This window comes from Kogia breviceps, chromosome 10, assembly GCF_026419965.1.
Source record: "Kogia breviceps isolate mKogBre1 chromosome 10, mKogBre1 haplotype 1, whole genome shotgun sequence".
NCBI classification, from domain to species: Eukaryota; Metazoa; Chordata; class Mammalia; order Artiodactyla; family Physeteridae; genus Kogia; species Kogia breviceps.
The window spans coordinates 63784631-63802320 of NC_081319.1; the positions used below are offsets into that span (position 1 = coordinate 63784631).

At 41.0% G+C, this 17690-nt stretch overlaps 1 protein-coding gene across 5 annotated transcripts in view; it reads right to left on the reverse strand.

The window, feature by feature from the left end:
• Nucleotides 1–652: 652 nt before the first annotated feature.
• PRIM2 (DNA primase subunit 2) overlaps nt 653–17690 on the reverse strand; it is a 286959-nt gene continuing 269921 nt past the window's right edge. For all 5 annotated transcript variants that reach the window (XR_010835029.1, XM_059078130.2, XM_059078127.2 and 2 more), the window contains 2 exons: nt 8445–8513; nt 653–1283 (listed from right to left, as the gene is read on the reverse strand). Coding sequence is in view for 4 of the 5 variants with exons in the window: in XM_059078127.2 (XP_058934110.1) it covers nt 1062–1283; nt 8445–8513 (291 nt within the window). In the remaining variant the exon portion in view is untranslated. The remainder of the gene's footprint in view (nt 1284–8444; nt 8514–17690) is intronic.

Consider the following 17690-nt stretch of genomic DNA (forward strand, 5'->3'; position numbering starts at 1 on the left):
GGAGGAAGTGTGTCAGATCAGGGCCTCTCCAGGCACACGGTGCATTAGCCACTTGCCAAGGGCAGACAGAGAGCAGGGTGCTGATCCAGTGCCCTTGGGACCAGCCACAACATCCACCAACTCCACTGCTGGCACCAAAACAGGCATCATTAAAAATATGGGAATATTCACCACTGAAGTTGATGAATTTACCAAACCTTGGCAGTTCACAGAAACCACAAAAGCAATGAGGTATGGAAGCTAAAGGTGGAATGAAGAAACACTGCAGACTCTCCTTAGAACCTTCTCACCTTAGTGATGGGCTGTTCTCCCAGAGTGAATGGAGACGACAGCGGATAAGAAGGACCATCATTTTATATAATAAAATCCTCCTATTTGTTAACAGTATGACTGTACACATTTCGTTTCTCTTAATTCCTGAGTCACAACTCAATTCAGTAAAGTTTGCTACCACTCAAAGGGGTAAAAGTTCTCCTTGCTGATGTGGAATAACCTCAAATGACCAACTCAAGAGAAAAAGGATAAAGAAAAACAGTTTAAAATCTTCACTGGTGATTTGGCAATACATTGCATATTCCCAAATACCACTTTAAAAGCTGAGGTAATGTCTCCTCTGTTACGGCATAATATGACTCACAATTACACACAGACACACTCATTATACATTTTGATATTTATTAACAAAAATGGTCTAGAAAAGGCCTGGGTCAACATTACAGTGGTAAGTGTTAAAATAAAAGCTATTCTTAGTCGTACTGTTTCTAGGGGACTGTAACCAGTCCAGAAAGCTGTTTTATCTCCTAAAACAGGACTTAAATCACACCATTCAAGCGTTAGATTTCAAAAGAAATTCTTCCTCTTCTCTTTTGTCAAAGCAAAATATACCGGAGGTCTTTGTTTTTACCTGCAAGGTGGCCTTCCCGCAAAGCGCGTGCACGTGCGGATGGATGAAAGGGGGTCGGGTGGAGGCAGGAGGCAGACAAAAAAAGAAAAAGATAAAATCGTAAAGTAGGAAATAAAAACTAGTGAGGAAGACAGGCTACCAACTGCCCAGGAATCATTCACTGAAGCAACTCCTCCAGTCCCTCCAGATCCATTTCCAGAGAGGAGGTGAGCGAGGCCAGAGCAGATGACGCATCCTTGCTTCTCTGGACACTCGGTTTGGGTTGGGGCGTTTCTGGTTGGACGGATTCCTTCTTGACATCTTTACCTCCACTGAGGATCCGCTGGCTCTCAAAAAAGAACTGGTTTGGATGACTCAAAGAAAAGCCACAATCATCTACCTGTACAGGCAAGCAAATGTGTATCACATTAATACGTAATAAAAGTACAAATAAAGGGACATCAAGAACCGCCCAGACCTCATTCAAAACCTACTCAATACACAAAACACAGATTCTCATTCAAAACACTCAAACCACTGCTTACGTGATTTCACTCACAGGGAGTTTCAGCCACCGCCTGACAGTGACGAATCTTGCGCTCTACGTCCAGCCCAGACCCCTTGCACTTGGCTCTGCTTCCCCACCCAACTCCTACCTGCTACCTCAGACGGCTCAAAGGCACATCCAAGCAATGTCTGGCATCTTGTTGGCCAATAAATATTTGTTAAAAAAAAAAAAAAAGAAAAACAAGAAAAAAGGAGGGAGGATCTTTCCAGATGAGTTGGGTTTGGATAGATGAGAGAGTGAAAAGCTGGGATAATGAGGTCCAGGGTGAATCAAGCAGCAGGACCCCAGGGGCAGGGTGAAGAGGAATGTCTGGGAAAGCAGGTAGTGCAGGTGGGTTGCAGTGAAAGGCACAGAAAGGGGGTAACAGGAAATAAGGTTGGAAAGACAGGCTGGGGCCAGACCATGGAGAGCCTTGACAACCTGGGTAAGTAGCCTAGACCTAATTTTGTAGGCATCACAGAGTCAATAAAATTCCTTAAGAAGGGAAGTGATGCGATTAAAGATATGTGTAATCTTATGGTAGATTAAAGTGGATTAGCAGGGAGTTAAAAGTTACTGTCACAGTTCAGGATGAACCTTCTTAACAGGTGGACCCATAAACAGAAACAAGGTCTTTTCTGGTAAGACTTACTTCAGAACCTCAGGATTCTCTGATTCTCTTTAGTCACTTGTTGATACATGTTGGACCAATACTTTTATAACAATTCAGTATATAGCAGATTGATAGTGTACACACTGATTTAAGAGTTACTACCCAGATCACTAAGAACAATTTCTTACCTGCTACTTTGCTGCTTAATTTCAAAATGTTTCCTGAATGTTTTATCTAGGATATTTTATTAACAATGGAGTCATTTGTGAACTTCTTTATTATATTGTTTTTCACCCGATTCATTAAAAAACTGGGAGATTCAATATAAAGTTTGCATTTTACAAAGTGTTCCATGAAAAGTAAGTTTATTACCTAGCACGTTTCAATCAGAAGACTTTATGTTTTTTATAAATAGAGAATATTGGAGATTGGAAAGATGTAGGGAATACTTTAAACTGAATCTCCTCCATGTACAGACTAGGAAACTGAGACCCAAAGAGATTACATGGTTTAGGCAAAGTCATAGAGCACTAGTAACTGGATCTGTCTGAATTAGAATTCAGGCCTTTAGATCACTTAGTTACTCTGAAATCTGTTTTAAGAGGTTTTATAGAAAGTCAAACAAACTTACAATCATATCATTATAAATATTATTTCTAGAGATAAATTTGTCTGTAAAGATTATAAAAAACACAGTGGTGTCATTTCATGCAAAAAGAAGCTAGCACCTTTTGTGATAATTAATTACATATTGGGTATTTTCTACACCTTGCTTCAAGTTGTTAAAAGTGTCAATATATCTATCACAGAAGATGACTCTGTGGATTAAAGTGAATGATTAGATTTCAATGTGGACAAAATGAAATATGGTAATCTTTATACTAAGCCTCATTTTCCTCCCCCATGAAATGGAGGTAATAATAGCAGCTATGTCATAGGGTTGCTATGAGGAAAACCAAATATGAGTGTAAAAAGAAAGAGTTGTTGGTTCTATGAAATCTAAATTAAATGCTTGGGAAGACTCAAGAAAGGCAAGTTTGGGCTTCCCTGGTGGCGCAGTGGTTGAGAGTCCGCCTGCCGATGCAGGAGACACGGGTTCATGCCCCGGTCCGGGAAGATCCCATGTGCCGCAGAGCGGCTGGGCCCGTGAGCTGTGGCCGCTGAGCCTGCGCATCCGGAGGCTGTGCTCCACAACGGGAGAGGCCACAACAGTGAGAGGCCCGCGTACCACAAAAAAAAAAAAGAAAGGCAAGTTACTTCAAAAAACAAAAAACAAAATCGAATTTCCCAAAAGATAGGGAGAAAGATCAGATTGCTTTGTATTATAATTAAGTTCCTTTTCCACTTTAAAGAAACCAAAACTGGAAATTGGTGATGGTGTATTATGCATATGGTTTTTGAAAAAAAAATGAAATCAAATTCCAATCCCTAACCTACATTCAAACAAAAGACCCTGCCGTTATATCAAAACATTAGTAAACAAATGGCATTCAAATGTTTTACCTTTAAAGTGTAATGTTTAAAAAATACATATTTTTTATGACTGCCCATTTTAATTAATACTTTTATTAACCAACTAAAACAATGCCAAGGGTCTTGAAATGAGGGCCTGTAACCATGGTTCTGTATGATGTCATGTTTCTCAATTTCTCTCTTAGGTCTGCAATCACCCTTTTTTTTTTTTTTTTTTTTTTTGCGGTACGTGGGCCTCTCACTGTTGTGGCCTCTCCCATTACAGAGCACAGGCTCTGGACACGCAGGCTCAGCAGCCGTGGCTCATGGGCCCAGCCGCTCCGCGGCACGTGGGATCTTCCTGGACCGGGGCACAAACCCGTATCCCCTGCATCGGCAGGCAGACTCTCAACCACTGCACCACCGGGGAAGCCCTGAAATCACCCTCTCTTAACTCATTTTGTTAAGTAAGCTCATTTTACCAAACATCTATTAAGATGCCTGGTAGCATGATAAACTTATGCAGAGTTTCCTTCTGTTTACTGGATTGTATTTCTTCTAGGATGGGTTCTTTCTTTTGAGTGTTTTTCTTCTTTCACTTTTATTTTTGTCTGAAGGAAGTTATCTTTCATTTTGCTCAGGAAAATAAAATTAGGGATTTTTAGGGAGGAAGGGGAGAAGCATAAACCAAATAGAACAAAAATAGATTTTACTTTAAAATTAATTAGTAAAAAGAATAGAGAAAGAGATTTACCCACATCTAAATCCCACATTTCACTTATTATTGCTTCAAAGTCAGCAGGTCTTTCCTTCACTCCTCATTTAAAAAAAAAGGAATATTCAGTTTGCTTCATTCTAGATTTGGAAATACTAAGTGAGAATTTTCACAATTTTGTCTGCTGTGAATTTTGTTTCTTTCCTTGACTTTTTTCTTGTTTGGTTGCTATGGGTGATGTTTTTTCTTTGTGGTTGATGATTTTTTTATTATGTTTTGTACATTTTGTTAAATACTGGGAGAGGGAAATCCTGTGATGCAGCTTCATGCTGTCCTGTTATCTTGGAAGTCCCAAAGTACCATAAAGAGCTAAAACAAGACTGGCAGAAGAAAGAAGTGGGATGGAGCCCTTTATAGGCTACATTATAAATTTTGGATTTGACCTGAAGAGCGATAGGGAAGGCTTTTAAAGTTTTTTTTAAAAGCAGGTTACTGAAATGATCAGGTTTTACTGTTTTAAAGATCACCCTAGCAGCTGTGTGGAGGAGAAAGAACTGGGCGGGTGCATGTGTGCAGCTGCTGGGAAAGGAGTCAGGAAGGCACTGCAGTGAGTGACCCACATGAGAGACGGTGGGGCTCCCGGCCCAGGGTTTAACTGATCTCCACAATGATCCTGAGTGATGATTACAAAGCATAAATGTACTTGGTATACACCGTTTAAGATTGCAGGAAAATGTGTGATAGATTTTAACAAGATTTTTATAGAGATTTCTATGGTGAAAAGAGAATTATGCTCAGCTATTTGGAAAATAAGTATTCAGAATGACTCAGTGCTTAAAGAGATCTATTTCTAAAGAAACTATTTTCAATTAAAATCCAGAGTTTAATCTACACAAGGCTAGTGTTTTCATTTACAAATGAAATATGCCAAAAGAAAAAAAAATTCACTTCAATATAAAACATTGCTCCCTAAAAATACTGAGGAAAACAGATTTCAAGCAGGCCAGCTTTTGGTATCTACTAAGTGAACCTCTCTCAAACATGAGCTTGGAATGAGCATGTCCTGCACACAATGACCTTCACACAAACATAGGTCTCATATTTCTGCCACAGAAAATGTGGATTTTGAAGGACTGGAAGCAATACTGTTTTACCTATGGGATGTTTGGGTTTTAATCAAGTGGTTTTGCAATGACAGCTTATAATGAGGCAGCTGGTCTTACCAAAAAAGCCATATGGAACCATTGCAGCACCGCTGTAAATGTTATCAGTTAACTGGTTCGTTTTCAAAACTTTCATTAAAGTGAGTTTAATCACAGAGGCCTCAAGAAAATAAACATAGGAGGTTTTTTTTTTCGGGGGGGAGCAGGCAGAATAGCAGCAACATGAAATAAAAATAGATTCTATTTTTAAATTAAATTAGAAAAAATAATAAGCAAAGAGATATTCACAACAAAAAAATCTATAGTGAGACATCTAGTGGATGCAAACAGCCTTTTTATTCCCTTGATTTATATGTGGCTTAAAGTAGACTACTTCTATATGTGGGAGGATTTAGACATATGTCTTTTTAATAATATCTTCATTAATCTAAGGCAAGTTTTAAAAATTGGCTATAGTAGTAATACTCTTGCCAGAATAATCAATAGGAGAGATGCTACAAAAGCAGATTTGAGAAATAAAAAAGCACTTCTTACTTTTTAGTGATGTCACAAACTCAGTGTTTAAATCTAATTTTCATATCTTCTCTAAAGAAAAAAGGAAAAAGGTTGAATAATACACCTCAATTTGTTAAAGTTCTGAGGCTTCTTAATTAAAAGGGTCCACAAATAATAACACATATTAAATTAAAATTCTTAAGCTGAGCAAGCAAATTAAAAAATACAGTCTACAAGGGAAAGAGTTTGCATAGATGATGCTGAAAATACCAAACAGATGTGGCTTATCTGTTGAGATTCCTATTCTGACAAAACTGATGAGAATTTGTTGTTGTTGTTTACTACTATATTGATGTTTAGTCCTTTCAACTGTGTGAAAATAAAATTTTTATGTTTTTAAATAAAAACACTATTTTCAACAGTTAGGTGTAATAAATAGTAAAAGGACTGGACCCACAGCCCAGAGCAGACCAGGGTTCTGGCTCCAGACCTCCCACTAACCAGCTGTGGTCCCTAGGACATCACGCAGAATCACTAGGCCTGTTTATTTTTTACCATAAACTATGAAGGCTGCATCATGAATCTAGACAGGAAAATACTAATGGCCTCCATAGCTGTTATTACAAATACAGTCCCAGGTTTTACAGAACAGCAGTCAGGGTTAGATCATGAGCTCTAGATGAGGTCCTCAACAGCCTGGTTCAAATTTAAGCTCCACTCCTTAGGACCTTAGGCTCTCAGCCTCTCTAAGCTTTGTCATGATGGGGATGCAAATTGTGCCCAGCTGTGGTCTGCAGTGTGGACCAAAGGAGCCAATGTGTCCAGAGTACTAACTGCTGGGCCTGGCACATGTGAAGGGTTCTGTAGGTGTTGGCTGATATTACCATTATTATTTTCATCATTATCAGTGATGTTATATTTTTCCTATGAAACATGTAAGAAATTCTGCAATTATATAACCACGAAAGAAAAGTTATTTCATGAAAACTAGAAAACATAAAAGTGATTATATTTTATTTTATGTTTTTTTGTGGTACGCGGGCCTCTCACTGCTGTGGCCTCTCCCGTTGTGGAGCACAGGCTCCGGATGCGCAGGCTCAGTGGCCATGGCTCATGGACCCAGCCGCTCCGCGGCATGTGGGACCTTCCCGGACCGGGGCACGAACCCGTGTCCCCTGCATCGGCAGGCGGACTCTCAACCACTGCGCCACCAGGGAAGCCCCCAGCAGTTATCTTTTTTATTTTATTTTATGTTTTTTTGTGGAAAAGTGATTATAAAACTTAGCATATTGTGGGGACTTCCCTGGCAGTCCAGTGGTTAAGACTCCATGCTTCCAATGCAGGGAGCACAGCTTCGATCCCTGGTCAGGGAACTAAGACCCCACATGCTGTGTGGCGAGGCCAAAAAAACCTCAAAAACTTAGCAGATTGTGGTAGCTGATGATGAATTCAATACATGGAGCATCTTTTTTGGGAAAGTCACGAATCCCTTTGAAACCTGATAAATGCTCGACTCCAAAAACACACATATGTACTTAGAGAAAAAAATGTTTCAAGAGGTGCATGGACCTCTGGTGCATTCTTGGCTGTCTTTCCTAGGTTAGGAAGCCATGAACAGGACCAGTACTTGCAAACTGGGGGTCTGTGAGCTAAGTCGACCTGCAGATGTGCTGTTGGCCTGCACACAGCCTTAAAACTTGTCAGTGTGAACGTCTCTAACAGCATGACTTCTTCAGTGGTGTTCATCTCAGGCAGTTTCACTTTTTTGGGTTATCTGCCTGACCCCTGCAGGCCTCTGAGTTTGTGACCTATGCTTTACACCTTTCAGGACCTACTAGCAGGCCTTTTGTATAGGAGGCTGGCAAGAAAACAACCAAACATGTTTCCCTGACTCTCTTGGAGCTAGGGGTTGGTCCACTGTGTAACCTAGGTCGCCATGCAGATAAACACAAAACTTGGGAACTAGATTAGGGTAATGTGAGTTGGCAACCACAAGTAAAAGCATCCAGTTTTCTACAAGAAAGATGGCAAAAGCCTTTGGTTCTTCTGGACAGCTGAAGCCAGCGTTCCAGACCTACTCTGAGAAGTGGTTACCTAAGGCCTGTGGGTCCAGTCCGGCCCAGAATTTGCTCTTGTAAATAAAGTTCTACTGGGACAGAAGCATGCCTGTACCTTCACACACCGTGTGGGCTGCTTTTGCACGAGAGCAGCAGATGGAAGCAGCAGTGACAGGGAACACGTGGACCACAAAGCTTCAAACTTTCACGACCTGGCCCTTCACAGAAAGTTTGCCAACCCTTGGTCTTATCCCTAGAAGTGGAGTGGTGGGTGGCAGCCATAGTAAGATTTTCTCAGGATGTAGCTTCTCTTAGTTACAATATTCCTGGTTCTGTAGCATCCAAGCTTAATTCCCTGGCCCTTCTATAAATTCTATAAGCAACCTCATACTGTGTAATAATTCACTTTCCACTGAAAACAGCTGGAGTGGTTTCTACTGCTACAGCAAAAAATCTTGAATGAAACACAGAATAACACAAGACAAAGGATCAGGTTATAAAGTTTAAAAATTTACTTACATTATGTGTCATCTCGAAGAACTTCTGACAGGCTACCTGGTAATGTGTCCCTTTTACTAAATCCAAAATCTAAAATGAAGGGAAAAAAGAGAAAGAAAGATTAGAAATTAAGTTTCTAAACCACTGTAGCTCCTGGTTGCCAGCCTTTTCATAATCTTCATTCCAGACAGGAAATGAATTAAATCATGTAGCACGCTGTACCCCTGCAGCCTGGACACTGTGATAATTTTGACATCATACAGTAGCTGTTTAGGTTGGCATTAAACCACTGATGACAAGAGATAGTAAGTGATCTTGCTGACCAACCCAATGTGAATTTCAGTAACTTTACCTTGACAACAAGATGAAAACAGATCCTAGTATTATGACTTTGACAGTTATTGTCAGAATATCATATTGCAACATCTCTTCCAAAACTGTAGATATAAATCTAGTAATCTAAATGGTTGGTGCATGAAGCAATCAAGTATACTATTTAGATTTTTATTTTCCACATTACCAGTTTGTACAGATACAGCATAAAATACAGCTGTGTGCCCATCAGAAAATTTAATGTAAACCCTTTGGATGAGTATCTGTGGAGAGGGAATGCTTTTGCCTTCAATCAGGTTTGTTCTTTTTTGAAATGAAGTTATTTCTAGTAAAGCTCAGCAGAATGTGAGAGTAAATAGTCTATTCTGACCACCTATTAGGAACATCACCCTATCTTTTGTAAATACAATTTGCTTTCCAATTCTACTTCATGTAATCTCTTCAGAACGCCACAAACTCCCATCCTTATCAGCAGACTGCAATGACAGTTGAAATTCGTAAAGTTCTATCACCTTTATCACCTCCCATGACAAATAAATAGAATATATATTTGGCCTGTTCATAAAACACAGTAAAATGCTGAAATTAACAGACAGCCTCAAATGAAGGAAAAAATAATTCTGGAGAAATGTTAATTTCTATCCCTTTTCAAAAGGCTGACCTTCCTAGGACAAAAAGAAATGTACATGAAGTCTCTAATTCTTGCTATCCTCATTATTGAATATAGCTTACATCTTTTAACAGATACACACAAAAAATTACAGTGCAGAATGGGCATCACATTATACCGACAAGAGTATGCTTAAAAGAACTGTTTTTGTCTATCTTATAGATTACATTTCTAAATTTCAGGTCACATTTTATTAAATCCTACGTGAAAGACCTGTGTAAATGCCAACCAATCACAGCACCCAGGATTCTTCCTGTCTGCCTATTTGAACTGTCTACTTTTCTTGATTCATTAGAGCAAAAGTGAAAAATCAGTTTTAAATGAATGACTATAAACTTTTAAAATGAAGGAAGTCACAAAGTTTTTAAAGTGATTCTAACATTCTGAGCTCATATTCGCCTATGTTTTTACACACAGATAATTCAAACTGTGCTGAGATAAACTTGCAGTTGAGTACTGGCAAACATCAGTGACACCAAGGTATGAATATCTATGAATTACAATTTTGGAGAAGCAAGGACTTTAAACATAAACTTAAGTTTAAACGATGCCATAAATTACCTGAAGAGAAAATGAATTCACAGAAATAGACAAAAATCCCAACTGTATGGTATGTAATAAACTCCCTTTATTTAAAAACAAAACAATGAATCTAACATCTTATTCTGTGTATATACATTTCTTGTTTATATATATACATATATATGGTATACTTAGATATCTTCCTTGCAAAATAAATATGTAACATTATATATAACAATCTAATATATATATTTGGGAAACATGCTATAAAGAAATACTTGTAAGAACCATACTAATAAAAATACCTAGTTGGGTGACATATACATATACAAAAGTTATTATGGGAAATTGACAGAGAAGCCACAGAATGTGAGAAAAGCTGATGTATCTTGAAATTTTAGGGTCCATCAAAAAATTAAATTTAGATTAATCACACAACAATCTTCTCTCGACCCCATCCCCTACTCTACTCCAGAGACTAGGCTCTTCCTTAAGGAAAATAATTCACTTTTCCTCTGACGTTTTTCTTCATCTTTCTAGGAAGAATTTTTATTTGAAGTTTTCTTGCAAATTCATAAATAAATCATTTGCCTATCTATCCTTAAACAATTTCACCTATCATGTTGCAGCACATTTGAGTGGATGAAAGTTTCTGCACAGATGTAGAGGTGTAATGGGGAAAAGAGGCAACAGGGTGTTTTTCACTGGCTAGGAAAGCTGTTTAGAGGAAGATAAATGGAGTCCCAAGGAGAAGAGAGAGGGAAGAAGAAAGATAGCAACTAACAGGTCAGGGAGACAGTAAGTGAGCCAATAGGAGAAACCTGAGAGAAAGACTGCTCTGAGGTGACTGGGTATTACTGGTAGGGACTGTCTTCATTTCTCAGATGAAAAAATATACCCTCTTAAAATAGGGGAGTGTGTCTTTCTAGTGTGGGCCCTTTACCTGCAGAAAGAATTAAAAACTGAAAAATCATATGCAACTGAATGATCTTGTTTTCCTTAAGAGTTTTTCCTTAAAAAACTTACATGTTTTAAATTAAGATAGAACTTCCCTGGTGGCACAGTGGTTAAGAATCCACCTGTCAATTCAGGGGACATGGGTTTGAGTCCTGTTCTGGGAAGATCCCACATGCCGTGGAGCAACTAAGCCAGTGTGCCACAAATACTGAGCCTGCACTCTAGAGCCCACAAGCCACAACCGCTGAGCCCATGTGCCACAACTACTGAAGCCTGTGGGCCTATAGCCCATGCTCCACGACAAGAGAAGCCACCACAATGAGAAGCCCACGCACCACAACGAAGAGTAGCCTCCGCTCACCGCAACTAGAGAAAGCTGGCGTGCAGCAATGAAGGCCCAATGCAGCCAAAAATAAATTAAATAAATAACATTTTAAAAATAAATAAAGATAGAAAATGTGAAATATTACTAAAAAGAAATCCAACAACAAATAAAAATATACACTTTAGTTTCCCATTATGATCTACATTAAACAGATACAGGAAAAGACAAGGAAGGGTCTTGGACACTGAATGAGGTTTGGTTTTCCTGAGTGGAACAGGGAGCTGTTGCAGTGCTCTAAGCACTGGAGTTAAGCGGATGACTCACATTTTCACAGGATGTTCTGCCTGCTGTGCTGGGGGCGGGGTGGAGAGTGCACTCATTACAAGAGTCTAGGGGATAGACGAGGGGGGCCTGGACCAGGTGCTGACAGTCATGGTGGGGAGAAGGGGTGCAATTAGAGATAGAAGCATTTCCCACTTTGTGGCCATGGGATGTTTTTGAAAACCAGCTGTTCTATGTCAAAACACTCCACAAGGGCCTGCCCCCCCATGTTCTGGAGTAAAGAACCCTCTCCCTACCCCAACTGACTTCCTAAATAAAATGCAGTAAGAGGCCCACATATGAGTAGGAACTAGCATGTAAAATAAATGTAAAACACCACAAATACCGCTTACTAGTCGGTAGGCAACATGATGAGTAAGAGTGTGAGGCCTCAAGCCCCCTGGAGTCAGCACCCCACCCCCTGCTGACTTCAGCCTTTGCACAGGTGAGTCTGCTGCTCTGCTGTCTGCACACAGCACAACTGCAGACCACCCCTGCACCTTCTTGTCTTACATTTTCTGATACAAACACCCCTGGCAAACACTGTATTAAGATATCCCACAGGTACGTCTATTTTGAGGATGGTGCTGGTGCCATGTGCTGATGGTTGGGTGACTCCAGGGCAGGAAAGACAAAGCTAACAATCAACAGGAAGGGAAAGGAGAAGTGGGGTGTGAGCAAGACACTAAAATGTAGTTCGTCAAACAGGAGCAAAAACTGAAATGTGGCAATGAAACACCAAAAGCCAAGAAGGACAGATGTCCGGAGGGCTGTGTAACAGAACTTGGAGTCAAAGCTTCAATTCTCTGCGATATGTCTAAACAGCCCTGGAAGAACTCAGAGACACTGAGTAGGCTGCCAACTTGGCCGGGCTGACCAGGGAGGGGTCTACAGCAACGGCTGAAATGCATGACAGCTGTGATCACTAAGCCATCCTTCCTTCCTGAAATTCAGGGTCTCAGGAAGAGTGGGTCTCATTCAGAATTTAAATTTTTTGTGTAGTCATAATTCAAGTGACCTTTTTTAAAGTGCTAAATTTTAACAGAAGAGTCCGTGTCCCTGGGCTGTGGACAGATATGCCTGACTCATAGCCAGACGACTGTGAGCTTTGAAGATATGTTAGGTTCAACCAGAAGTGGTATGTTTTTCTTTGAAGCTGAAATTTTTCTTTTATGTTTTCTCAAGAATGAAGAAATACTGGATGTGGTAATATTTTATGACATATCAATGTTGAACTTACCTACCTAACCATGTTATTTAAAATATGCTTTGCTTGGGGGGCAGGGGTGCATAGCTAGTTAGTTCATAATGTGCGTGTTTACATATATTTTTTGTGTTAGTCATATGTTGAATATGACATTAAAATTTTTTTAAGAAAAAACATTTTGTAGAAAAGCCAGAATGAGGAAATAGGCAGTAGTGCTTTTGGACAGTGTTTGTCTTGCCAGCAGAGGTCCTGAAGGGCCAGCTCCCCAAGGCTGGGGGCTCAGAGGAGAGACTGGCCAAAGGGAGGGTTCGAAAGAGAACCGGAGAGACAAACACATATACACAGAGTGGAAAACTCTAAAAGAAGAAGGAATATACGGAAATAAGAGAAGATAAATAGGAAGGTAAAAGAAGCAGGTGGGAGGAAAGTGTTGAAAGCCCAAGAAATGTGGTCAGTGAGACAGAGCCACTCTCTGCATGGCCCGTAGATGTCACCACGCAACCCGCAGCCTGCAGCTGTGCTCACCCAGCAAGGACACAAACCCCCTCCAGCCCTCACGGTCCTTCTGTAAGAGCCACAGCACACCATGGTTTCCTCGTGAACCAGCATTAATACCAAACTAACAGTTCTTTAAGGATGAAACCAAATCAAGTGCCAATTCTGATGTGTAGGCTAGAAGTTTCCTAATTAGGCTTTAGAAAAATATAATTAGACAATCTGAAGAATCTTATCAAATAAAGGCTTATTTAAAAACAAAAGATTACTATTTAAAGAAAAATTCCAATGAAGGTCCAAGAATATTGCTCAAATGGCAATTCGAGTTTGGTTTTTAATGCCAATATTTCCAGGCTAAAGTACAAAACGTGAAGCTTAACAACTGTTCTAATACATCAGTAGTCAAAAGGCTAAGAAAAATTAAGAGGAATATTGATATCAAACTACTGTATTTTGGTAACTCATATTCTTTAACATTTTTCTCTATATATCTTAAACTACTTATCAGCTGACTAAAGTCTATCAAGAAGAATATTAGATAGTTTTTCTTTTTTTTTTTTTAACAATGCAGTTTGTCATCTTTACAAGAAAACGTTCATCATATTTGTATTTCCTAAGTTTGGTAAAATCATTAATTACACTTCATCGACTATTTCATCCTCAAGGCAAACTACTGTTTGGTTTTGAATCCCAATTAAGTGGCTAATAACCAAGATATCCTTGCAGGGGAGGGGCAAAGAGCAAATAAGGCGACAGTTTTCTCATTTGATTAGTGACAGATCACAGCCGTTGACGAACATATGTGATACAAAGTACTGGTGGGAAATGTATTTATACTTATACACACACATATATATGTATATGAAAACAGAAATATAGATAACATTTTAGAACTTAGAGCCACCCTTCCTTCTCCCTTCTGATGCTCATACTCTCGGCCACCGAGACGTCCTCTCCGCCTTTGCTTCAGCACCTGCCATGAGGTCCAGATGGTTCTCTGGCGGCAGAATGCAGCCACCTGCCCATCCTGGGCTGCAGGGAGGAGACGCTGACTTCACCAACCAGACACGCGGCTCAGCTGTCTCTAACTCAAGGTCACATTCTGTTTTATTTAAAAGTGATAACAAGCCTGTTTCTTCCTAAAAAATCAACCTTTCAAGAGGAGCTATTTGATGATATTTTCCCACTCCATTTCTAATCTTCCTTTATTTTGAAGGTGAGAGAAAACACAGTTGCGATGTACAGTCTGGAACACATTTTTTTTTTTTTTTTTCTGTATGCGGGCCTCTCACTGCTGTGGCCTCTCCCGCTGCAGAGCACAGGCTCCGGATGCACAGGCCCAGCGGCCATGGCTCATGGGCCCAGCCGCTCTGCAGCATGTGGGATCCTCCCAGACCAGGGCACAAACCTGTGTCTCCTGCATCGGCACGCAGACTCTCAACCACTGCGCCACCAGGGAAGCCCCTGGAACACTTTTGATCTTATTACTTGGCCCCTGTTTCTCCCACAAAACTTACAACTCTGCTGTGACCTTCACCTACTGGGGCAAGTTTCCCACTCATGAAGATGTGCTTTCCTTCGTTTAAAACATTATGTGCCAAGAATTTTTCTGAGTCACTCTTCATTGTCTATAAACATAGTTATACAAATAAATTGATTCTAACTCCAAAGGTCGTTAAAATTAATCTTTTCCTCTCCATTGTTCAGGTCCTGATCAATCCCTTTTTATTGCAAAGCTTCTTGATTTATCCCTTCCTCATTCAAGATAGCTTCTGAACTGCCACGATAGTAACTAACTTTCCTAAAACCCAGATCTAATACTGGCATTGCTGGCTCCCAGACTCCTCATCGTGGTTCAAAAGGCCACGGACCATCAGGCCACAGTCCCGCCCCCACCCCCACCCAGGCCCCTCCTGCCCACCTGGCCCCTGGGTCCTCACACTCCAGTCCAGCTTCTCCCAGGGTGTATGCTTTGGAATTTTAGCTCACAAAACTCCAGTGATGACGCAGAGGGTTTTCTTGTCTAATGCACTGTTTGATTTGGTTTAGTCCAGAATTGTCTAAGTTTCTTCAGGGCAGAACTTACCAGGGTGGTGTTTCTCAACTAGTCAGTCCCCAGAACCTGTTTTCATAGATCTCACAGGACTAGGGCTCCTCAGAACACGCCCTGGCACCTTATCTGAATGTGCTCACCTCCCCTAAGTCTCACTCTAGCCCTTCTCCTGTCTAGCCTTCTCTCACCACACTGAATTTCTTTACTGTCTGTCTCCTCCATGGGAGTATCACCTCTGAGGAGGAGGGGCCTTGCTATTAGTTCATCACTACATTCCCAGGGTCCTGAATGGTAACTGGAATACAGTCACACCCGATCACATTTGCTGATATTGAATGCATGCTCCCCCTTCAGCCTGATAAGCCCGACTTCCCGCCAGTGCGGAACTCCTACCCCACCTTCACACCCAATGCAAACGTCACTTCCTACGTGAAGCAATCCCTGATGTCACTCCTCCCTCCTCAGCAGATCTTCCCCCTCTGGCTCTTCAACTAGCATTCAGAATAATTTTTTAAAGCACTTCTCCTACTTCATTATAGTTAATTATGTCTTGTAATGCCACTCGACTAAAAGCTCTAACACAGCTTCTTAAATCTTTCTGTTTCCAGACTTGAACATACGGAAAACTCAGCAACATGGACGGTGCTCGGGAAATGTTTATTGAGCCATAAAATAAATGTTTTTCCTCCCCAAAGAAACTTCCTTCTGTTTGAATCCATCTTAGAGCACTTTTACTGGAGCCTTTGCAATTAGACAGTTGATTTCCATTTCTCTCTCTCTCTCTCTATTTTTTTTTATTGGTGTAGCACCACAGGAAAAAAATTACTAACTTAATTTAGTTCTTCCACAGGCTTTAAAAGGGCTTGAGCGATTTCTCCAGTCATATTTGAGGACACTTTGGAGAAGACAGCGACACCACTCCATCAAATTAACTGGAATCCAAATGTAGAAATCTGCCATCACTGTGTACAGTTTACACAAACAGGAAAACATCCTGGTCTGTGTACACAACAGCCCCTGCCCGGACCTCTCAGAGGAGCTTTCAGACTATGACCGAGTCAGTCGGTCACTCTCTCACTCCATCCACGCAGCCCACATTCACTTAGCCCCTTGAAGGGACTCCAGGATTGGGTTTATAGAGATGAAAGATACCATTTATGTCCTCGAGGAGGATAAGGCCACAAAGACAGTCTGGAGGGGAGGACAGACAAGGGAACAAACAGTACAAAACAGGTGTTGACCTGATACAGGAGAACACAGGATGCTACACGAAGGGGAGGGGAAAGGGCTCAATATGAGTTTCAGGGGAGAACTGAACCAAGTGGTAATAATGAATCACAATGATGAAGATAAAGAAAGGGTCAGGGAACCCAGACACGGGGACGACATGCAAAGGAGGCACAGAAACTCCAAGCAAGATGCCTGGGGATGGGAAGAATGTAAAGTATATTAGAAAGATGACCTGGCATCAGTGTGAAGGACTTTTGGGGGGAAGAGGGACTGTGGACAATGGGAAGAGAGCAGAGCAGAAGGGACAGACTCAAGAGCCCTGGGAGCAGTCGTGGATGTTGTCCTGACTTCCGGCTTGAGCATCTGGTGCTACACTCGCTCTCCCAAGAGGCAGAGTACCAAGGACACCACCCACTCCTCAGGACCAGGGCACACTGTCTCCAGGCCCAGAGAGTGCTGACGACTGAGAGCTGGCGGCAGTCCTGTCGGCTGCGGAAAGCCATCTTCCCCAGAGTGGCCTGACCCAACGACCAGCCGACGACGCAGCACGCTCCTATCAAGGACCAGTCACAGGGTCATCTCACCTCAGAGCTCCCCGTGGGACCAGCTAGAGACCACGTCCCCTTCTGCTCTGTGCTGCCTGCTCCTTCCCTGACAGGTGCTGACCCTGAGAGCACTCCCCAGAAAACGTCCTGCATGCACACCCCATCACAGCGAACCAGACCCCGACAAAGTGCAAGTTGTGTTTTGCTTGTTTGTTTGCTTTTGCAGGGAGAGGGATGGGAATCAGGTGAGGAAGAATAAGGTCTATAACAACATCTTATACACCTGCTCTGTCTGTATCAGATATTGTTCTGGTTATTTTACTTAATTACGAGCACTCTAAATCTGTTTTTCACATATATATGCAAACACATGTGAAAAAAAATGCTTATAGCAAGTTTTTAGGCCTTTGAGATGCCTGGGAAAATCTGATCAAAACTGTGACCCTCCCCAGTTAGAAAAGTGTGCTACACCTCATAAATCCTGAAATGTCCTGCAAGTCAGCTAAATTCTAAATAGGAGAGGCTTTCTGAAAGGTATATAACACTCAAGTTTAATAATCATATTACATTAGTACCCTTATTTTTATCCACAATGTAGACACCCTAATA